General features: G+C 44.2%; 3 protein-coding genes across 5 annotated transcripts in view; 2 read left to right on the top strand and 1 right to left on the bottom strand.

The window, feature by feature from the left end:
• Positions 1–550: 550 nt before the first annotated feature.
• On the bottom strand, positions 551–4,073 carry LOC122623361 (vesicle-fusing ATPase 1). 2 transcript variants are annotated; one of them, XR_006326399.1, is made up of 7 exons: positions 3,782–4,073; positions 3,603–3,691; positions 3,311–3,529; positions 1,623–3,251; positions 1,402–1,560; positions 1,061–1,341; positions 551–992 (listed from the first exon to the last, which is right to left on the bottom strand). XR_006326399.1 is itself a non-coding variant. In XM_043802480.1 (6 exons), exons 1-6 carry the CDS (start codon positions 3,788–3,790, stop codon positions 1,209–1,211), a joined length of 2,238 nt encoding a protein of 745 aa, XP_043658415.1. In that variant the 5' UTR covers positions 3,791–4,073; the 3' UTR covers positions 551–1,208. The 2 variants fall into 2 exon arrangements, 1 of the variants encoding a protein (XP_043658415.1); XM_043802480.1 differs by having other exon boundaries at positions 551–1,341.
• Positions 4,074–4,546: 473 nt separating this feature from the next.
• Positions 4,547–8,152, top strand: LOC122623105. The gene is made up of 2 exons (XM_043802046.1): positions 4,547–4,715; positions 7,152–8,152. The coding sequence occupies exon 2, from the start codon at positions 7,239–7,241 to the stop codon at positions 7,833–7,835; it is 597 nt and encodes a 198-aa protein (XP_043657981.1). The 5' UTR covers positions 4,547–4,715; positions 7,152–7,238; the 3' UTR covers positions 7,836–8,152.
• Positions 4,798–23,637, top strand: part of LOC122623104 (integrin alpha-PS1) — a 44,424-nt gene continuing 25,584 nt past the window's right edge. The window contains exon 1 of one of the 2 annotated variants that reach the window (XM_043802044.1): positions 4,798–5,640. In XM_043802044.1, coding sequence (XP_043657979.1) covers positions 5,438–5,640 — 203 coding nt within the window. In that variant the 5' untranslated portion in view covers positions 4,798–5,437. The remainder of the gene's footprint in view (positions 5,641–23,637) is intronic. The other variant, XM_043802045.1, reaches the window with a different exon arrangement.

The raw sequence follows: 23,637 nt of genomic DNA, 5'->3' as shown, positions 1-23,637 counted from the left end.
TTACTCTATTGGGTTCAACTTTCCATTTATAATTTGGCAATGGCTAAGGTCATCTTTAATTTCTACCCCCATTACCTTTTAATCCTTCCTGGTGCTTTTTTTCTTACTTAAACACGAATTATTAAGAGGATTATACTAACAAGATGAAATATTATTGTTGCGCACTGCAAAAAAATAAGATAAATAAATGCGTAAGCTGAGAAATAGTAAAATAACGGTTTTAGCAAAATGAAAACGAAATCAAATATTTATATTTTGTTTATTGTTGCACAAAATAAGTCCAAGGAACGAGAAACAAGAAACAATTAAGAGTAATGTTGTGTGTCGCTTTTTCTAAACGAAATAAAACAAAGAAATCGTCAACAGAATTTCCAAAATGTTTTTGCTCTACAGTTTTCAATGCTGGGTCAAACCGGGAAAATTCAGAACTCAAAGTAAGTAACTTTGTAAGTTAAAAAGGATTTTAAACATTAATAAGAAAAGACGTCCAACTTTGAAAAATGGATTTTTTTAAAATGCAATGGAAAGCCGAAAAGCGAGGCAGCTAAAGTTTGAATTTGAGATCGTTTTATTTTATTTAGGATATATTTATAACATTGGCGATTAACAATATTTGATTTAATAAATATTTAATTAGTTAGTTACCGATAAACAACGTTCACAATGCCCAAAGGCAAAAACTTTGGTGTTTTCTCCAGTTTTTTCGTTCTTTCGTTTTTTGTTTTTGTACTGAATATACTGAAGCAAAAATCCTAAAATTAAAGGTAACGAGAAAGATTATCATGCTTTTAACGAGTTAGTAGCTACGCGTGTTATTTATAAATGTAATTGAGTATCTGTCCATTTAGCTGTTTTCATCATCTTCAGGTCACGGGTCTCACATATCTGTCTGATTTGATTGAGCTCTGTGGGGGGAACTCAGAAACACAGGAAACTCCTCCGGGATGTGGATTTTTATTTGGGTTCTGGGACCGAACAAACAACTGCGAAGCCTGGATCATATATATATATATATAACTGTATATATCTGTCTATATCATATAAGTTTAGCGGTGTATACGTGTACATGGAGTCAACGCTTCAGATTCAGATTCTGATTCGGTTTCGGATGCGAATGCGCATGCGGATTCATTGCTATCCTGGCCCATCCTTAGCACTTAGAAGCTAATAATTGAGACTGCATTCGGGCACATCCAGTTTCAGATGCCTCACTGCCGCGCCACCATGTCCAGGCCACCCTCCTCCTCCATCTTGGACAGGAACTTGATGGCCCGCTGTGATTGCTCCGTTTGCCTTGCCATGTCGATGAGACCTAGCAGCTTCTTGATGCCAATAAACACGCTGGACGTAATAAAATATAAGCCTTAGCCTTATAAGCTCTTAGTGTCAAATATATCTTACCGTTTGCCGGCCATCTTCTTGCCAATCGCCTGGATCTCGCCCTTGCTGAAGATGTCCGTGTGCTCGAGCACGGCCAGCACGTGATCCGGCTGCGAGAGATTGGGCACATGGAGCACCGAGGTGAAGGCCGTCAGCATCTCCATCTCCTCCAGGACCTCCCTGAAAATTAATTGGGATATCGTGATGGGAATCGAAAAGGTAAACCCTAAATTTAAACTTACCTCCGACTCGAAGTGCACAGTATGAGCAGTTTGCGGCCCTTGGGCGGCTGTTTCTTGAGCAGCACCAGCAGTGCCTGTAGCGTCATATTGGAATAGCGCGGTCCAATCGAGCCGTAGTCCAGCAGACGCTCCACATTGTCCACCACAATGCAGCTAAGCGTGGAACGATACGCATCGTCGAAGATCTTACGGATGTGCAGGCACTTGGCCGACTCAGTGTAGCCGACCATGTCCTCCGGCGAGCAGACCTTCACGAACGGGAAGTCCGACATCTTGGCCAGCTGAGCGGCCAGCGCCGTCTTACCAGAGTTGGGGGCTCCGGCCACGAGTACGGAGACCAAGCCGCTGGACTCCGGAGCCTTGGCCTGCTGCACATACAGCATGCCGTCCTCGAGGAGATTGCTAACCGGAGTTCCCCAGTTGATAACGCCCCGGGCCAGCATATTGTCCAGTATCTCCTGGGCCGTACCGAAGGCCGGCTTAATGTCGTTCTCCAGCGAGTGCAGAAAATCATCCCGATTGACCTTCAACTTCTCCATGGCCTCGGGATCCACGGTCACCTTGGCATCGGCCTTGATCAGTCGGTTCATGGCACTCGACTGGGCGGCACGGACCAATCCCTCCAGCTCGGCACCGCTGAAGTTCTTGGTCAGCGCGGCAATCTCCTTGTTGTCCACATCGTCATTGATCTTGTTGAAGTCGCGCATCCGCTTGGTGTGGATATTGAGGATCTGGACGCGACCCTGCTCGTTGGGCAGGCTGATCTCCATTTGGACCTCGAGGCGACCGGGTCGCAGCAAAGCCTCGTCGATCATGTCCCTGCGATTGGTCATGCCAATAACGAGAATGTTATTCAGCTGATCCACGCCATCGATTTTGGTTAGCAATTGATTGACGACGGTGTCGTGGACACCACTATTCCCGGCCACGGAGCCACGTTGCTTGCAAATGGCATCGATCTCGTCGAAGATGATGATATGTAGTCCACTGTTGGGACCCAGGCGCTTCTCCTCCTCCTCCGCCTCGGCGAACAGCCGCCGGACATTGGCCTCCGATTCGCCCACGTACTTGTCGAGAATCTGCGGACCGTTGACGATCTTCGGCTCCCGGGCATTCAGCATGGTGCCAATTTGGCGGGCCATCAGCGTTTTGCCCGTACCCGGTGGACCATAGAGCAGAATGCCCTTGACGTGCTTGCAGCCCAGCTGCTCGACCAGTTCCGGTGGGAAGACACGGGACGCAAAGGCTCGACGGAATATCGAATTGAACTCCTTGTCCAGGCCACCGATGCCCATCTTGCCAAAGTCCCAGTCCGGATTTATAATGGACTGGCGCACCACCTTGCCCTTGCTCTTGCCCTGCAGATTCAGCGAGCTGTTCTCGGCCTTCTCGAACTGCACCACCGTGTTGCCCAGGATGCGGCCGAAGCGGACATTGCGCATCGCTGGCTCCTTGCCCTCGCCCAAGCTCTTGGGATCGATGGCCTCCAGCGATTTGACGGCCAGGCCGAGAAGTTTCTTGTCCTTGAAATTGAAGACCAGTGACTGGCCGACGGTTAGGGCCATTCCGGCGAACTGCATGATGAACTCCTTGGCCATTTGATCGGAGTCGTAGGGCTCCTGGGAGACACTGCACCAAATGGTATTACATAATATCCTTGCCTATATATACTATGTATATGCACTCACGTTTTCTTCTGCAGAAAGTCCGTCTCGAAGGACACACAGGTGATGACATCCGAGCTGGCATCGAAGCGATAGGGACGAACCTCCAGCTCCTGGTTGATGGACACCATGGCCCACTTACGCTGGACCAGCGAGAAGCCCACATAGCCGCTGGGCACCTCGACCGTCTTCTCCAGCGCAAAGATGAAGTGCTGACCCGGAGCCGGCGATATGTCCGCATACCTGGAATGCAATGCAAGTAGGATATTTACAGATTACCAGGACCTATGTATGTATGTCCGGGAGGACCACCTACTTGACTTCATCCGGAAAATCACCCACATTCACGATAGCCCGATTGGTCAGCGAAAGCTCGTCCGTGGGACATTTGGTGGCCTTCAAGCGCTACGGAAAAAAAAGACAAATAATTTAATTTATTAACTAATCATTGTGGAAGGGATTGTAGGCCCTAAAAATATTGGTAGTACAACTCACATAAGCCATTTCTGCAGATTCTTGGCGATTTTTTCAGGGGGTTGTTTATACGAGCGTCCCGAAAATCGATAATAATATTCCAGGAAAACGAGTTTAATGGTCGGAAAACGCAGCTTTTGGGTGCGAGTTTAACCTTGGCTATTTGTTCACAGTGTCACTGTATTAGCATAACTCTATTTGTTGTTTATTGCACGAATTGTAAACTAAGTATGCCTTCTAAACTTTCAGATAAGATGGGCTTAGGATTCCAATTAATTTAAGCACATGCGCGCCTTAAAGCAGCATAAATCCAGGGATGGACAACTTGTAGGTACATCTAAATATAACTTTTTTTTTCAATATACGTTTCTTTTACTATACCATTTGCCAGGTTAAAAAAAAAAGATTTTAATATGTACGATTTATTAAATTATGTTAAATTAATTACAAAACAAGCACTTGAATTTGTGCTTTAATTTGATGCCCAAGAGCTCTGGAATATACAACTAGTAAATGCATTAATATTAAGAAATTCTGAGCCGAGCTTTTTTTAAATCTTTAAATTTAAACAAGTAATTTTTTAAGACTTTCCGCCCATGGCACCGATAAATTGCGACCGCAAATATACCAGAAAATCGCGTTCCACAATAATCGACTTCGCGATAAAGAGCGGCTTAACGATAATACATATGTTGTGTTTATCGAATCTAGTGTGCCGGGCAAAAAGTTAAATTCGTACGTGAACCAAGTAGTCGTTGAGTTTAGGCTAGTAGCGTTTGGTTTCTATATTGTTCATTTCAGTATAAGGTTCAGCAACGTTCAGAGCTCTTCCAAATTTTATACAAATTTTTCTCGTGCTTTTTTTTACATCCAAAATATTTTGTAACTTTTGCAACATTTTCTAAAAATTCGTTGAAAGAAAGGAAAACGGTATATTATCAGTGCTACAATAACGGTACGTAACAAAGCCCATATATACACCACAATCCAAAACACACGTGAATATTTCATATCAACAAAGTTTTTTTTGCCATACAAAAAACGGGGCTAACAAAAGTTGTTTGTGTAAAAACATTTCATTTTACACATATGTACGCTTTTTCTACACAACAGTAAACCGCGCGGTTCGATGGCCCGCTACTTTCGAACCGGGTTCGAACCGGGTGCGAACCAAGTTCGAAGCGAACGCTCCAAAGTCTATAATAGCAGCCCGTCGGCAGCGAGCGTTGTTAGTGTTAGTTTTGCGCGCGCGTCGTTCGCAGAACGTGGAAGAGAGAATACCGTCGACGTGTTTTTTACTGTCGATCGAATGAATTCGATTAGGAACCGAAATTCTTTACGTAATAGTACTACTATACTATAGTTCAATATAGTTTTACCGCCACTGGGATTATAATAACTATTTTTTTTTGCTGTGAGTGCGCGTGAATACGAGGAAAACTAAGAGGAAAACTGGAAAATACGCAGACTACCTGTTGATCCGCAGATCTCTACGGATTTAGTGCGTGTGTGTGTTTTTTTGTTGTTTTATTGTTCATCCGTTTGCCAAAGGTCGCGGGCTGAAAAACCAAACACTTTCGCCGTGCCCAGTGCACGTGCATCCAATATATTTGGAAAATATTTCGAAAATATTTTGAAAATATTTGGAAAATATAACGCAACCAACAAACACAAAAGATGGTGGAGCTACGGTTGCCAAGCTTCTGGCTAAGATTGGATCTATGGATGCTGGTGATCCTGCAACATGCCATCATTAGCCACACCTTCAACCTGGAACAGCGGTTGCCCATCGTGAAGTACGGACACCGACACTCGCACTTCGGCTACTCGGTGGCCACCCACACGATTGGTGAGGCCAATGGGCCCAACAAGACCAATTGGTAAGTGGCTAAGATAAGAGCATTGACCATTGAAGGATCCAAAATCGTTAGCTAAAGTTCGATTAGGTTAAGCAATTAAAGCAAATGCTTGTATCAGTGAATAGTACTAACCACTCTTTAAGCAGTAGGTTTCTGGTAATATATTGATAGTATAAAATGAAGTTACGCTTCCCAAAGACTTATGCCAAAAGTGTCTTGTGGCCCGAACTCTTATTTTTCCTACGAAAAACTGTTGGGTAAACAAATCGCTGAAGATCAGGTAAAAAGAATCTATAAGTAAAACGAGGCAAAAATCGGAAATTCATGGCGGCACGCGGGGAATTTCGTTGGTGCGAAAACAGGTTTTTATTTTCGCCAAATCGAATTCAGCTTAATTGACTGGCATTGATTGTTATTAATCAGCAGCACGGCCAACAGCAACAACAACCACAACAACAACAGCATCAACAACAAATAATAATAATAATAATTTGCATTGCAATCGTTGTGTTTGTTGCTGTTTTTCAATGTTTGCTAATGCGCGAAACTTGTTTTCATTGTTTGATTACCATAAAGTGTTTGAATATATTGAGTATTTGTAGTGATGATGCCAGGTTTTAGATTGCAACGAATCGAGATAAACAATAATAATGCCAATCCAAATTTTACTGCCCTGCGGAATTTTGAAAACTCATCAACAGTGTAAACGATTTATTTACCCTGCGATAGCAAGATACTTTAATACCTGAGAATTGGCCCTGTTTTCAGTTGTTTCCTTTTATTTTTTGCAAATATTTGACTCGCTTATTCACTGGTATTTATTTTATCTGCGACTGAGCAGAATGCAGATAGTCGACGAACAGGCGAAATGTTTGTCCTTTTATCGGTTTTCATGTTTGCCCAACTTTCGAGTTGAACCCTTGCCTTTTTGCAACTGCAACGGATGTCGATTAAGTTTCATTGGTCATACGATTTTCGTCGAGGGTTTCATGTCCATTAAATGAGTGTCTGCAATGTCTCGAATTGGCGACTCTTTATAAGTTGGCCAACTCCTTTGCGCATTCTCCAGTTGGCCAGGCCAAACGCGGTAGACAAAACGGAGCCAGACGGCAGTGGCCATAAAAATGGGCAGACAGCAAATCTGGAATCAATACCAGCCGCGACTCGGATGCGCCCATCCACAGCGAAATAAAAGAATTAAGCACTTTTTATTACGCTCTTCTAAGCAGCTAACTATATTATTTGAAATATGGATTTATGGCTTGTTAAGTATTATTCAACAACTAACTACATACATACGATTGCATACACGAAACACTTATTTTTCCGAGTGCATCAATGCCATTGTGGTCTGCAGTTGGCATTTTCCCCAGCCGGTTGGCATTTGCAACATTTTTTAGAGCTCCAGCGCACTGGCAGTGGGTCAAAGTAATTACACTGGGTGGTGTTACTCCACTCTATAACAACAACCACTCACTGATTTTGCCATAAACAGAAGCTAATCGATTCACTCCCCACCGCCTTGCCCGCAGCGAATCCTTTGACCAGCGCAAGATCCAAATCCAAATCCAAATCCAGACTTTGCTTCCATCCCAAACTAAATCCAACCCAAGCCAACCATGTATTCGGGCAACCGACGATCCCAGAGCGCCCACCCCCCGTCGACGAGTCGCGCAGCCCGGAATCTCGATGCTGCCTCCTTGGCGGCCAACTTCCTGGACAAGAACTCGCGGCCCAACTTCCGTGTCATCCGCACGGTGATACCCCTGGAGCTGCCCATCTTCGAGCGCGCACCCGTGCTGATTACCATGTTGAAGGCGCAGATAGCCCGTCGCAAGCAGTTCCTCGAGTCGTCCAATACCCTGGGCGACACTATGCTGAAGCGGGTGAACGGCAGACGCGATGCGGTCTTCTTCATGCAGAGCACTGCGATGGGCGAACTGAAGCAGTCCATCTACGAGCTGACCAGTCTGCTGAATCAACTGGAGCTGGTGTACGAGCCGGTGGCCTATGGCAAGTTATCCGTGCAGGCCCAACAGGCCGACAAGCGGGGCCAGATGACCGAGAACCTGCTCCACGGACGCAATGAGCAGCTGGAGCGCCATGTCGAGCAGGCCACCACCACCGGTGTCCGTGAGCCGCCCAACGATGCCCGTCGCCGTCTGGCCGAGAAGGATGAAGCTAGCAAGGCTCTGGGCGTTTGGCGTTCCCAATAGAACCGGCATATCGCATCACAAACTCGAACTCGGCTATAACACACGGCTATATCGCAAAACTATGACAACTATTATTCAATATGGTCCCTGGCATATTTGGCTGTGAACCCAACGTGACCATTTGGCTGATCTGTGATGTTTGCCTTGGTTTTGGAAACGTATACACACATCTAATTGGTTAACTTCCTGGACTGGAACATAAATTGTATTCATACTGATACTACTACAGCCCCCAATACCTTCCATTTCAACCTTCAAATTAATCAAGTGCACCGCAGGACTAGCGTAGCAATAAAAGATGAAAATAATCTAGTAAACTGTTTAGTTATATTCCTTGCCACACTTTCCCACAGCCCAACGTGATTCAAATCCGCGCTTAAACATGTGTTTTTGCGCTCAGTCGTATATCTTGCGGTTTTATGCCGGGCGAGTGTTCTGCATTACCAATTAGTTGGGAGTGCGTTTGTCCCTCTTCTTTTTTGGCCATGATCAAGGCCAAGTTTGGTAGGTGAGGTGAAGTGATGATGATATGAAAGGCCGCCGACTGCAATCAAAAATCCATTTACACGTTCACTCGCACCACGATCCGTGGTCATGTGCACTGTAGCTTTTGATTTGGTCATGTTCGTCATGCAGAGTGTGCCCCCATCTCTTTCTCGCCCAGCATTGCCCTCTCTTTCGCTCTGCGTCTTTCGCCTTTCGCCGCCTGGACGTGCATATCACGCGCTTTGTGGGGTCATCCGAATGGGGGAAGCGACCAAACCGAACTGAAACTGAACCTGGTACTGAACCTGAAACTGGAACTCTGTACTCCGGTTTAGTGGAACGTGAACATTATGGTTGGTATAAATTCGCTTGCTTATCGTGCTATCTGCGTAGATAGGAACCTCTTAGGAATTATGTCCAAGCGAGGAAGAGTTGTGTAGAAGCTAAAGTCTGCCCAACTAAGTAATACTATTTATTCAAATTTAGAGTAACAAAATCCAGCCTGAGTCACTCGTTTCTAGTCACGATTTCGCACGTATAAAAGTGCAACTAGAAATCAATAGCCCTTCACAAATTGCAAATGAGCTGCATAATAAACATGGCACTGTGGTGACCCCGTTTGGCCAGAAGTGGTGACCCAACAACGTGCAATGCAACATCACTGTGACTTGAAACTGCACTTGAAATCGGAAGAAGCTGTAATCTGCGAACGGATGTGAGGAAATTGCCGATCTTGTTTGCCGCATCGAAGGACGCGACGATCCATTTAATCGTTGCATTCCATTGCATTTCGTTTTCCTGACCGATAACTGCACTGAGCGCAGACCTTGAATTTCCAGCTCGTTTTTTAGCTTTGTTTGCGCTCTGCGATTGTCGCATATTTGTTTTATTAATGAGAGTGCAGTAAACGCAAAAGGTACATATGCAAATAATGTGACTCGCTTATCGCCGGGCCCATCTTCACTTTTTTATACTCTTTTTTTTTACCATTTTTACCAGCCAGGCGAGTATACACATGTATGGCACAATTATCACCCTCGATGATATAGTACAAATTGAGATACGCCGCTGGGATGGTCGATTAAGCTATATAATTGCTTTCGTATACCCTTGCCGTGGACTTTATTACTATTGTGGCATTCACAATGCCATAAAGTGAGTATATGCACATACATATGTACATATAGGCGGCTTGGTTAATTGGCACCTTTAAACAATGGGTATTTAAAGATGGCTTTACTTAATTACCTGCAAAAAGTTACATTACATATTGTCAACTTGTTCGAGCGCTTAGAAAATGGCATGAAATTGTAGCCTGATTTTTGCTCGCTTGTAAATCTCTGGGATTCGTAGATGTTGTAGATGTTGTATCTCATGCTTGTCTGCTTTTTGGTTCTTCAACAACAACTCACTGCTCACTGCTCACTGCTCGTGTTTATGCCGCCAACATGTGTTGCCCGTTTGCGCCAAAATGTAGAGGAGCCAGAACTGAGTGAGAACTCAAAAAACTTTTCGGCGAAATGAGGTCAACAGACGCCAAACAGTCGCAGGAATGGGGCTGGGGGTTGGTGGTTGGGGTTGGGGTTGGTTAATAGTGGTAGTTGGGTGGTGCTTAGTGGGGTGGGTTATCCACTGGTTTACGGTTGTTATTGTTGCGCTCTTACTCGCTGCTGGTGCGTGTGTCTTCCGCCAAAAATGAAGGGAACCCAACCCAAAAGTCCATTTCTCATCTCCCCGAACCCTCCACCTCCCCAGTTTCCTAGTTCTCGACTCGTAAACAAATGAAGCCAAAAACGCGAAAACGCAAAGCGTCAAGCCAACAGAGTCAGTCGACAGACAAGGAAATGGCCAAAAAACACTTGCTGAGGCAATGTAAGCTGGCAGACATGTGTGTATGCCATAAATATGCGCACTGGCAGCCACAGTGCGGGTCACACAAATACACTCCAAATAATTTGTTAAACTATGTATATATACAAGTACTTTGCAAGTAATTGCCTAATTGGTGTATGAAAAACTAAAATTAATAGGTGTGCTTTAAATTCATTTATCTCCTTACTATTTTCGTGACCGCTGGTGTACAATTGGCTGCTCTGCAGGGATCTTGGGGCATTAAGTGCTGACTTTTCTAAGGCTGCCGACGCAAAAAAAAAGAAAAGGAAAAGATGAGGGTGTGACTTTTAGCAGCCACGATCCATGAGAAAAGTTCACTTGTCCAATTTCAGCTAATCGAGTCAACAGTGAACTTTTGCAGCAAGAAATAATAATAATTCAGTTGATTTGCGATCCCAATTAATAAACATAAAATTATAGAGCATCTTTGGAAGTCCTTCTGTATTAGGTAAATTCCTTAGATAAATTCCTCAGATTTTTGTCATACTGAATGCCCACTGTGGAAGTGAAGCCAATGGAACGTTGCGCGGGCCATAAACATGCGTGAAAATTCAATTGATTTTCCGGGGAGCAGAAGGCGGCATAGTTGGCATGCGTATTTATAGAAAATAGAGGAAAAGCCTAGTGCTGCACACGAAAATAACAAAAAAACACAAAAAAATAAGAAGAAAAATTGCCTCTTTTGGTGTGGGAAACAAGAGGCTGGCCGATTCGGATTCGCATCGGAAAACCGATCTGGGAACTGGGATTGCGAATGGGATTGTGATTTTGCCCAGCTGTCGAGTGGCGAGATACAAGACGGCGCAGATACTTAGATACTGGGATACTCGGATACTCAGATATTCAGATACTCATATATGCAGATATTCAGATACTTAGATACTGGGATAATCGGATATTCAGACACCCAGATACTCAGATACTCAGATGCACAGATACTCAGATACTTAGATATGCAGATATTCAGATACTTAGATACTGGGATACTCGGATACTCATATACTCAGATACCCAGATACTGAGATACACAGATACTCAGATGCACAGATACATTTGCGAAAATATCCGAGAGACTTGCAACATAATTTCTGCCAGCAACTAATGAGACCCGAGGCCCCGAAAGTGTTGCCACAGCCGCAACTCCGCGCAGCTACGAAAAGCGAAAAGCGCGTGGGCGACTCTTGATTTATTGCCAATTGGATGGCAGTCGCGCAGAAGAATCGCAAAAGCACCGAAGAGCTGCGAAGATTTGGGGCGGAGAGCCGCCGCTTTCTGGCCCCACTCGCAATCCCAAATCCGAATCAAAATCAAAGAAGAAAAAATAATACAAGAAAAAACCCCATGGCCGCGTGGGTTAACTGCGGGGAAAAAAACTAAACACGAAGTTGCGAAAAAAAGGGCAAAAAATTGGAAAAAAGAAAAAAAGGCAAAAAAATAGAAAAAAGAAAAAAAGGCTAAAAATTGGAAAATAAAAAATCAGAAAAACGCTCACGATGATTTTGCGCATAGAAATCAAAGAGCCCACGCCTCGGGCTCTTTTTGGAAGTGGAGAGAAGTATCGGCCCACTGGAAGAACTTTGGCCACAGAAGAAGCTAGCGACCTCCGAAGAATCGTCTCCCCGTCTTCCCCTGTCTTACCCTGTCTTCCCCCGTCTTCCTCCCCGAGCGAACGATAAATCAATAAGCTCCGAAAATGTGGCAACCGCTTCCACTCTGCCACCGCGCGGCACTCCGGACAAATTGCCCATTGGGCTGGGCAACCGCCATCTCCTAATGACGTAGGATGGGCCACAGATCAGTGGGTTGCAGCGGAGGATCAGCGAAAGCCAAGCGACAGCAAAAAGGAGCGACAAAAGTTGGCTAATACCCAAAAGTATAGGGTAATAAACAAAGGTACAGGGTGATAGCCAAAGGAACAGGGTTGATAACCAAAGGAAGAACACTGCAGTTCCCAGGAAAGATCTACAAAAGGGAAGTTTACATTTAAACTAAGCATATAGTATACCATATAGTATACCATAGTATACCAGATGAGTTCAATTAGATAACTGGGCTGTCAATTGAAGTACATATGCATAGCTAAAGCGAGTATGCGAAAGCCAGAAAGCCAGACCTCGACCCAGACGAGGTGGCAACCGCAGATCTGAGATCAGTGATCAGAGATCCGAGATCAGAGATCCCAATCCCACCGATCATCGCACGCAGATGCAGATTCGCCGCCACTAACCCCATTGGTATCGCAGTCACATGGGTGAGATTTATGGAGCAAATACCGTGGTTACCCCTTTTATTCCCTGCCTTCCAAAGCGATGCGATGTGATGCTTTCTGTTTGCCCCGCGGCTGAGCTGAGCTGAGAATTGTGCGAATGAAACTCGTTACCAGGGGGGGAAAGAGAAAGAGACAGAGGGAGAGAAAGAGAAAGAGACAGATGGGGAGAAAGAGACAGAGACAGGGGAGAGAAAGATATAGAAAGAGGGAGAGCAAAGCAGGCCAGACAAAGCCGCAGATGGATCGAACCATTGCCAATAACCGTACCTGCCCCAGTCACCAAGCTACACTGAAGAAAAGGTGTGTCGTTATTTCCAAAGCACTTCATGCGTGTGTTTTTTCATTGGCAATCAAACATTTGAATGTTAATACCCCTTAGTAGTTAATGGGTAAAAGCTTTGCTTAACTTGTTTTAATCATTATTGGCAATGAAGCCACTAGTCTGCCAAACTCTCTTCCTTTTTGTTTTTTGCGGTGCATTGGCAGTAAGCCGAGACTTTGTTGGCATCGCTCTCCATCTCCACCGCCACACATATAGCCGCCATGGCCCCCCTGCCACACCACGCCCCTGTTAACCTTCCCGTCCAGCGCAATCCGGTCCAAGTGGCTTCTTCCCGCTCCTCGTGGCGGATCTGCGATCGTGTTGCTGGCTGTGCTGTTTTGCTCGCTGTTGCTTGTTTCTAATGAAAACTGACGCCGTTCGGTTTCTTTTTCCCAACTCCAGTTGTTTTTTTTCCCCCCTTTTTTCTTTTTTTTTTACTGTTTTGCTGCTTTTTTTCGGGGGGTCTTTGCGTGCTGAGAGATCGCCTAGCGATCGGTTTTGTTTTTCTCCGATTTTTTCTGTTTTTTCACGGTGTTTTTCGCTTTTTTTTTCTTTTTTTTTTCCTTTTTCTTTTTTTTTGGTTTAATTTTTTTCGGTATTTGGTTGTAACGATTTTGGCTGGCAGTTTGTTAAACATTTTGGGCCATTCGGGGTGAACCAAATGAAGATCGTATCGAACTCCCCTTTGGGGGTTAGCATCATCTAAAAACGCTGAGGAAATTGATCACTTCTGGTGTTATGGCAACTCTGCACGAGAGCGGTAACCTTCCTTCGCTGCGAACGGGGTCACCCTTGGCCTTCTTGACCTCATTTGATCATTTCTTGACCCTAACACTGCCATTTTAATGAAATTATTCGTGCGAAGAAACTGTAATTCGTTACATGATCATTTTCTGAACAAAAAGCTAGTGCTATTTGAAAATAATTGTTCTTGAAATGATTCTTTTTATGCAGCCGGCAGATTTCAGAGTTGACACCCAGCATCGCTCATTTGCGCACTTCTAAATGGTTTGGTGTCATTTGCATGGACCTTTGGAGTTCTTTGCGTCTTTCCACATTTTCTCGTCATTTTCCATGGTCTCTTTTTCTTTCGCTGATTTATTTTCCTCTTTTCTGTGTGGACCATGCATTTTCCTGCCTTGATTGCGAGCTGTTTGCTCTTGGCATTTCGAGGCGTTTGGCTTCGCGCAATTTGGTTGCAACTGCCACGGAGTTTTCCAAACACACCTCCTCCTTTCACCCTCCTCCTCCCTCTGCCGCCCCACTCAGCCCGTAATTTCCTCTTGGATTTTCCTCATTTTCCCGATGTGCATCTCATCTCTTCACCGGTTCTTTTTCACATGCTGCTGCGAGATTTTCGTGGCTCGTTTATTTATTATGATTATTTATTTTGTTTTACTTAGTTTGCGGCTGCCTGCCACAGATGTTGGCAGTTCATCAGCTGCGAAAGGGGGCGGTGGTCGGCAGGGGGCGGGGCACACACACACACACCTATATGCATGTGTACACATGCGCTGAGGATTGATTAGATTTGTTCAGTTGAAGATTTCCCCGCTCTTTTCTTCTTTAGACTTCTCTTCACACTGAAGAGTTCAACAAACGCTGGCCACGCCCCCTGTCGCCCACTTTTGGGACGTCTTTGTTTGCCTCCCCCTGCCCTGCGCCCATTTTCTGTTACAGAGAGAGAAATGCTTGGCAATATCTGGCTTTAAATAGTTCATTTAACCAAAAGTAAGTTATTTGGTCTCACAATTTGTGCGGCTGCATGTGGCATCGTTGGTTCAACGCTGCGAATGCAAATTCAGCCGCAGCTCGACTGGCCACGCCCACCCGCCTTCGAAAAGCTGTGGCACGTGGGTGTTTCGGTGCCATGTTTGCTTGACGAATTTTGACTTTTCGACTCCGAGACATCGAGACATCGACTGCGACTTGGGTTTCAGTTTTCAGTAAAACCCAGCTGCAACTTTAGAGCGCAAAAGCGTCTGGCTGACTGACTAATAGGCGCAGACTTTTGCGCCGCCTTGGGGCAACAACAACTCCGTCTTCAACTTCAACTTCCACATCAACTGCAACTTCAACTCCAACTTCATTTTCAACATCAACTTCTTCGACTGCGTGTGGGCGCCAAAATCGAAAACTGAAAACTGAAAACTGCGATGGCGACACAACTCTTGATAAGAACAAACTAAACGAAACGAACACACAGATACTCGTACACAGCGATGTTGACAAGCTTGCAGTGCGGCACTTTTACCAAAACACAACAACAACTATTGGAAAAGCATGACAGACTCGCTTGAATACTCTTCAAAAAGCTTATAAACCAATAATTGATATATTTTTAAATATTTAAGATATATAGAGCTATCCAAACAGATACATTTTGTTTTGTCTTTGCTCTAATGTAAATGTATCTACAAGCAATAATAGTTGCTATTTTTATAATCAACACCAATTGGTTATTACATTAACTAAAATCGAATTACTTTGAAATATCAGCATACCCCTGCGGCAGAGTAGCAGAACTTCAACCCGTTTCGTTGTTGTCGCCGTGTTTAATGCACTTGGGCTGCACTTTATGAGCTGTATTACTTGCAGTCCGTAGACCTGCTTTTTTCAGCATTTTCAGCGTTTTCTGCCTCTCAACATTTTCCACGGCTTATTTGCTTTCCAGGTACGTTTATCTGGCTGCGGAGTTGCCGTCATGGCACCAAACTGTCGTATCTGCTCGTGTGGGTCTCACAACTCCCCATGGGTTAATTGATAAGGTTATTGTTTTCCCTTCTCGTGCCCTTTTTTTCATAGGGCGTTTCTTGCAGTTCAGAAAAAATACTGGCAGGCGTTTTCCACGGGGGCGTCACTGCCACACAGCCAGAAACCGAGAAAGTCAGCAATTCAGAAGACTTCATAACCAGAATGAGGTGCGTTTGAGCCAAAGGCGTTCACAGAGTTTTCCGGCAAAGTCATCGGCTTTGCGGCTGATTGATTGCCCTGATTGAAATTTCCTCATTCTGAAAACGCCCCACAAACGACACAAATTTATTGGATTATTAACTGGATTATTCTTATAATTAAAGAAAAAAACATTTTACTTTGCATTAAATGGCAAATTTAACTTAAGCCAAAAGTATGGCAAATATTTGGGCCATCGAAATGCCTGGTGAAACGCTTGGAAAATTTTAATAAAACTTTCATTATCCACATGATATCTACCATAATTTGATATAACCAAATGAAGTCGCCACGACTGGCATTTTTGAGCGGATTCTGGAAGTCATCAAATTAACGAACCGTTGACGCCAGACATCGTCAACTTTTTTGGCTTTTTATTTTTTTTATTTTGTAAGCCGATGCTGGAAAATCATTCTGGCGGAAAAGCGTCTTTCTCTTTCATTCCCAGGCATTCGCTGGCTCATTTTAATGTTTTTTTGTTGAAAAAAGTTTTATATATTTTCGTGTGGCCCGTAATTAAAAAGCGAATCACGTTTCGTTTTATGATTTCGTCGGCTTTTCTCGGCTCTGCAGGCGTGGGTAGCATTTGCTGCTTTCGTTTCTTGTGCAGTGAAAGTCTCCGATTAATCCCCCTTTTTCCCGCTTTTCCACGCCGATCACATTTAGCCCATTTTCGGTCACTTCCGCTGGGGGAAAAATGGAATGGAAAATCTCACAGATAATTAATTGCCGAGTGCGCGAATCGCATGCAAAACGCTGAAAAAACGCACTCAAGCATATCGCAACCACTGGGTAAATTATGTCACATACTTACTGATCGTTTCTGTATGGCCAATTAATTGGGGGAAAAATTCCACTAAACGGTTTCCCGTTTCGCCAATGAAAAGTGGCTACTATGGCGAAAACTCATCAAGTCATTATGATCGCCCATTTTGGCCACTTTTGGCCAGCTGTTGTCTAGTAACTTTTCTTTTTTGCTAATTTTTGGCCTTCATTTGGCGATCACTTCGCTTTAATGGGCCGTAAACACGATCTACACCATCCGCAATTTTGCTGATCCAATTAAGATGTGGTTAAATCCAGAGAAAGCGAACCAAACCCATTTCAATCGAAGTTCTTCTAGTGGATTAGCGCAATTACAATTAAATGATGGATTGTTGTTGGGGATTAATAAACAAATTACTTTATTCTTTGATTACTTCAAGAGTAATTGCACTAATAAATAGTATGGCATTTTTCCAGGCAAAACTTTCCTTTTCTCTCCACATGTATTTCACTTTGTTTTTTAGCGGGCTGATTCATCCGTTTGGCAATTAAGGCGCTGGCAGCGGGTGGGCGTGGCACTTGGCACGACCCAATTACTGGCCACCACCCACACGGACACCCTGCTGATAGGAAAATAGAAAACAAAACAGAAAACTGAACAAAAACCAATTAATATTTCGCCCCATTCATGCGCCGTGGCAAGCAATTTTCGCATTACGCATACGCCCGGTGGTGCAGGATAAATGTTATTAAAACTTATTTGTTATTTGGCGCACAGAACTTGTTTGCTGCTGAACTGCTACCTACGTAAAATTTTTCGTTTTTTTTTTTTATTATTTTGTTGGCAGCTGCCTTTCTGCTGCAGTTGCAATATATGCATGTATGTGTGTGTGTGTGTGTTGCTGCTGCGGCTTCCGTTTCATTGGCATTTTCAACGCTTCGTTGACGCTGACGTTGATTGCCAAAGCCGCAGGCGAAATCCCGATCGAGATCCTCAATTCCCAGCCCTGAAAACCCGAAGCAGCCAGTGCCCAGATTCCCCAGATCCGCAGATCCACACATCCATTTGCATGTGGCTGCCACGGCAATGGCAGCAATTTGTGGCAGCCACACGAGAAATTCCAATCAAATTGGCGTCGTTTTTGAACCGCAGTGAACTCGCTTGCAGCTCGGCCCTGGCTAAAAGCAATTGTCTGTCATTTAGCCAGCACCTGTTGCTCTGCCGCCTTGATTGAGAACTTGTTGCAACTGCAGCAGCAACAACTGCAGCAGCAACAGCAGCAGCAACTGCAGCAGCAACTGCAACAGCAACTTTTCGCAGACGGGCGCGGCACATCAGCTGTCAGCAATTTGTTGTGATCAATTTATTAAAAGTCTCGCATCGAATCGAATCTTGAAGGCTTGAAGGACGCCGGACTGGTCCTCGCTGGCAACTCGGCTGCGATAATCACAAAGCCGACTCATCTGCATAAATGGCCGTGGCACCGCCGCCGGACCACAGCCACCCATCCAGTTCCCGGAATTCGCAGCAATTGTGGCACCTTGCCCCGGAATTTGTCATTGTTGTGGCACTGCAAGTACAAACACTGAACAAAAGAAGCCAGCCGTAATTGCAAAAAAGGATATTATTATGCATTAAATCAATTTATTCATTTACAAGAGTGTATATGATGTAAAAAAGGGGTTGTTCTTTATTTAAGCTTGCAAGCATGGCCAGCACTCCCTGTTTTTGAGAGTGTACTCAGCTGAAGGAAAGCGAACTGATGGCCAAAACTGCATTTACATGTTCGCCAGGGCTGGGCCAAGAACACAGAACTCCGAGCTCAGAGCTCAAAACCCGTCTACAGGGTTCTCTCGAGGGAGCCGCTTGGTGCCGAGATTCGAGATTGGAGATGGAAGTTAAAGCTCGGAAAGCGGGGAGCTTAAGTGCTGGGGAGCTACGAGTGTCGGGCAACTGGGGACCAGAAAAACCTCTTCGATTTGCTCCCAGCACTTCAACTTCTGTGGCTTATGCATATATGTATGTACTTGCATATATATGTAGGTTTTATTTCGCTGCTGAGTAATTTTTGCTAGATATTTGCACCATCTTACTCAGCAATGATATGCACATTGACGCAAACTCAGTACTGAATAACTTTACTCACCTGTTTAACGACTGCCAACCAAGAATTCCGGTGATAACATTAATTGCTCTGGCTCATTCATTTGTTTGTTGAATTTCTGCTTAATTTGTTTGGTCAATTTCCGCTTTCAATCTCAGTGCTTTCCTTTGAATCATGCCACTCGCATTCACAGCATTCCAAGTAGCCGCACTTTTCTGTCAGTTTTGCAGCTTGCAGCTCCCCGCTTTCCAATCACAACCTCTTCAATTCACAGCACGCTAATCACTTGGCCACAGCTTCAGTCACAGTTGTCGGGGTCACCATCACCACCATCACCACCATCACCTCCTGCCTGCCGTTACCCTTCTGCCCACAACCATCACTTTTCACTGGAGAAATTAGCAAAGTGCTGGCAAATGATCCGGAGTTGGCTCCCGGAATCAGAAAACGCGAATGGGACACTTGGCAGATGGCCCATTCCAGTGGGATGCGATGCGGATGCAAGTCATGAATGCCACCACATTCATGACCAGTGGCGTCCAGTATTCAATATACCCCATGTTGTAGTGCCCAGTACTCCAAGGAAAGGGCAATTGATGCCACAGCTGCTGTTTCTGCAGATCGCCGATCACAGATCACGATGGGCTGTCCGCTCACGCTAATGAATGCTGATGATGACGAAGTGCATGTCTGGCAGCACTGCATACACCGCGAAAAACAACTACAAGCTTAATTAAAAAAAAGTGCTTTTCACTATTAAACCTAATTCTATAATTCTAAGATATCATTTCATTTAATATACATATATTCTTTTTGGATTAGCATTGCATTTCCTAACTTATTTGCGTCTAGTTTGTGTGCTGAGAAAGAGTAACTGCATTTTTTTCGAGTGCTCAGTTGAAATGAGTTGGAAGTATGGATGGGGACTTGTCCGGCTGATGTTTTTGCGTGCCGCAATTTCAATTTGTTTGGCCACTTGATGGGCTTTCCTGCCCCCGAAAACCGCAGATCACCATCACCATCGCCATCACCATTCGCATTTTCCCCCGTCGGTCTTTCACTTTTGAGGCTGAAGACTGGAGGCTTCGGACTTGAGGCTTGTGGTTTGTGGTTTGAGTTTTATGTTTTGCGATCTGCAGAGCGACTTGCGCAAGCATTTTGCTTTATTGGATGGATGCCGACCACTTGAATGGCTCGCTATGGGGCTCCCCAATCCCCCAATCCCCTCCAACCCCACCTATTTTCCAGCGTTCGCCTTGACAGCTTGCACTTGAACTAAAATGCCTCAAACTCGCTGCTGCTGCCGTTTATTCATTTCTTATGTTTTTTTTCTCTGATTTTTGTTCGTGTTGACAACACACAAATGGAAAGTACAAATAGAAACCGAGCACCGTGCATCTTGTTTTTCGTTTTTGTATTTTACTAACGGATTTCTGCCTGCTTGGCTGCATTTCAGTGGCTTAGCCTTAAAAAGCATGAGTATCTACGTATCTGTGTATCTACGTATCTATGTATCTACGTATCTGTGTATCTACGTATCTGTGTATCTGTGTATCTACGTATCTGTGTATCTGTGTATCTACGTATCTGTGTATCTGTGTATCTACGTGTCTGTGTATCTACGTATCTTGGTGTCTTCTCCATTCGACATACATATTCGTTTTGGAGCTGACTGTAAACGGAAATGCATCAAGCCATTTTCTCACCTCGTTTTCTATTTTTTTTATTTGTATTTTTTTCTCGACTGCATCTGGGCAACTGGAATCATCGTTTGGTCGGCTTTTTATCTGGCTGAGTTGTCACTCTGTGGTTATTGCTCCAAGTTTACTCACTCCTCTCGCACTCACCTGTCCATCAAGGCTTATCTTTGTTAGCCTGGAAAAGTCGAGAGTTATGGCTCCATTTACCTGCTGATAAATTCCGGCTATCAAGGCTGCAAAATGCACAAGGAAAAATCTGTATAAAACAGTTTCCAGAGAGAAGTTCTGTTTTTGTAACTTTCAGAGATAACTATGAGGAAATACTTGCAAATCGCTGACTTTATAGTAATTTCGTAACCCTTCTTCTCGTCGAACAGTTGCTTCTTCTACTCCAGAGGTCCAGATCCTCATTTTTATGTATCTGTCCTGTTTTTTGAATTCCAGTTTCAGTTTCTTTGGTTATTCTTGTACTTTTTTTCTCGCCTTTGGGCGTTGCACCTTCTTTAGCTTTGCTTTGCTTCCTCTACTTCTTCTGCAGTTTTTTATTTGTTTTTTTTTTTTTTTTGATAATTTCAACATGCGACTGGCATTCCATTCCTGTCATAAATTTATTAACAAATTTTAAGGCGCATTCAAGGTCATTCAAACACACAAAAAATATGGGAAAGTGAGGTATAGAATTAATTGGCGGGCGTGATAAGTCGAAAATGGTCTGGTTTTTGGTTTTTAGTTCTGGATGCCGCCCCTCATTTGTTGTTGGCCTTTTAAACGCCCCCTTTTGCTGTATATGTATATGAATTGTTTTTGGGCTGCCCAGCCAGCTGTGCGAAAATCAACTGACCAACTGACCAAAATCGCTGCAGGCTACTGTTTCATTTTCCCTTTGTTTGCGCCCAATCGAGGGGAAAATCCAGCTGAAAGGGGGAAACCCATAATGGAGGGGGGAGGGGGCGGGGGGGTAAATCTATGACACACAGACGGAAGCGTCAACATCCATTAGCCACAGGCCAGTGAGCCAATGAGCCAATTAGCCAACTGCGAGCCATTCGCCATTCAACTGCCACCCCCAAAGATCGATGGAAAAGCACTCGAGCCTCGGGCACCGAATGCAACTCCAACTGCACTGCGAGAAATGGGTATGTGCTAGTTCACTGCTGTTCACAGTTAAGCATCAATACAATACCGATAAAGAATCTCATCCAGATCTACACATTACACATAACTTGTAAGAAAACAAGGACTTTTCTCTCTGTGTCGCGGGAGGCTGAGCTGTCATCACTTTCGCTGTCGCCCAAAAGGAAAATCTGGCGGCCAATTACGCGAGGGGCGGCAAAGGGGGACGCGGTTTTTCCGACTGTTTGCGAACCTTAGATGGTCAGCTTTAATTAGCAGCGAATCGCTGCGAATCGAATCAAATCGAATGGAATCGATTCGGATCGCAATGGATCGATCGCTTGCGCAGTTATTTCATCAATGACATTTAAGGCTTCATTAAAAGTCCTGCAAACGGGCGTGACCTTATTTGGGCCGCAGAGTGACAGGGGGGAAGGGGGTGGGACGCTACAGGAATCGAAGGGATATATACACTGTATATATATGTATGTGTATAAATGGAGGATCTCTAAGGCCGCCGCATAAATTTCATTTGATTGGACTTCGCTAACGAGCTCAGCGATGGTCACGTGATTTATGCCGTTTGTGCAGAACTTAAATAAACAAAATAAAATAAAAAAACCCCCACTCTTTTTATCATCTGATCCAGTTGGCGTATCTTATCATGGCTGGTTATGTATATTTACCATTATCTTGACTGGAATCAGGACAAATGTGACTCACCCGCGTGCGTGATTAAAGTTCCGCATCAGTCGCAAATAGAACATTCCATCTGAGGTTATGGAATGTTATGGGATCAATATGTTTTCAAATTTCTGCGACTGATTCATCATCATACAGGAAGTTCAAGAGAAAACATTATTCCAAAGACCATAAAGTTCTTATCTGTGACTTATAATTCATATATTTATTTTTAACTTATCGTATGTTATTTATAAATTGATGCTCGGCACCTCGTGCTACTCCATTTTATTGTTTGATTTTGGCTTAAATTGAAGCCATTAATTATGATTAATTATATATCAAGTTTAACATCAAGGTTACTGTTCAGATATCGCCCATTTATATAATATAAACCTTAGAGATTTTTTGATAACACTTTCGAAAACCCAAAACATACAGATCGTGTCACGATCTTTTGTGCCATCTCAAGGGACCGAAATTCAGCTAAGAACCCCCTTTGGAATCTCCTTAGTCGCCGCCTGTGGCAGCACCATTAAAAATGCAAGTTGCTCGGCCAGTTGGCTGCGATGGGCTGTTGGCCAAGGAGCTCTTGCGACTTGGCCACGTTTCGTTAGCCCGTTTCGCTTTTACTTAACATTTGAAGCCTTTGCGCCGCTAATTGGCTGAAAATACCAAAAATGGCAATGCATGACGACTCCGCTGGCCGAAGGAGCAAAGGGGATTACGTGGTGGGCATTGGGGTAGTGGTATGCTGCATTATGTGCATCGCAATCGCTGGCGGGGATGCTGATGGTGATGGTCCATGGTCCATGGTCTATGGTCTATGCTCTTTGGTGGACATGGCAGTCGATAGTTGGTGCTACGAGTCGATATCCAGCCTACAGTTGATCCTACAAGCCAGTAACTAGTGCAAAGTCGATCCTACAAGCCAATAACTAGTGCAAAGTTGATCCTACAAGCCAGTAACTAGTGCAAAGTTGATCCTACAAGCCAGTAACTAGTGCAAAGTTGATCCTACAAGCCAATAACTAGTGCAAAGTTGATCCTACAAGCCAATAACCAGTGCAAAGTTGATCCTACAAGCCAGTAACTAGTGCAAAGTTGATCCTACAAGCCAGTAACTAGTGCAAAGTTGATCCTACAAGCCAATAACCAGTGCAAAGTTGATCCTACAAGCCAATAACTAGTGCAAAGTTGATCCTACAAGCCAATAACTAGTGCAAAGTTGATCCTACAAGCCAATAACCAGTGCAAAGTTGATCCTACAAGCCAATAACTAGTGCATAGTTGATCCTACAAGCCAATAACTAGTGCATAGTTGGTCCCACAAGCCGAATCACGAGTAATTTTTAAGAATTGCTGGTTCCAAAAGAAAGAGTAATCTCGTATTAACATGGAATTCTGTGTAGGCAATTAAAACCCATTGAATGTGGAAACCCATTCTTCAATTGTGTAATGGCATATGCTTCCCTATTGTTCAGCTAACTTTATAATTTCCCCAGAATATGATCAT

The sequence above is a fragment of the Drosophila teissieri genome, chromosome X, assembly GCF_016746235.2.
Source record: "Drosophila teissieri strain GT53w chromosome X, Prin_Dtei_1.1, whole genome shotgun sequence".
Taxonomy (NCBI): Eukaryota; Metazoa; Arthropoda; class Insecta; order Diptera; family Drosophilidae; genus Drosophila; species Drosophila teissieri.
The sequence above is the reverse complement of the archived record's forward strand: the minus strand, read 5'-3'. Positions and strand labels throughout refer to the sequence as shown.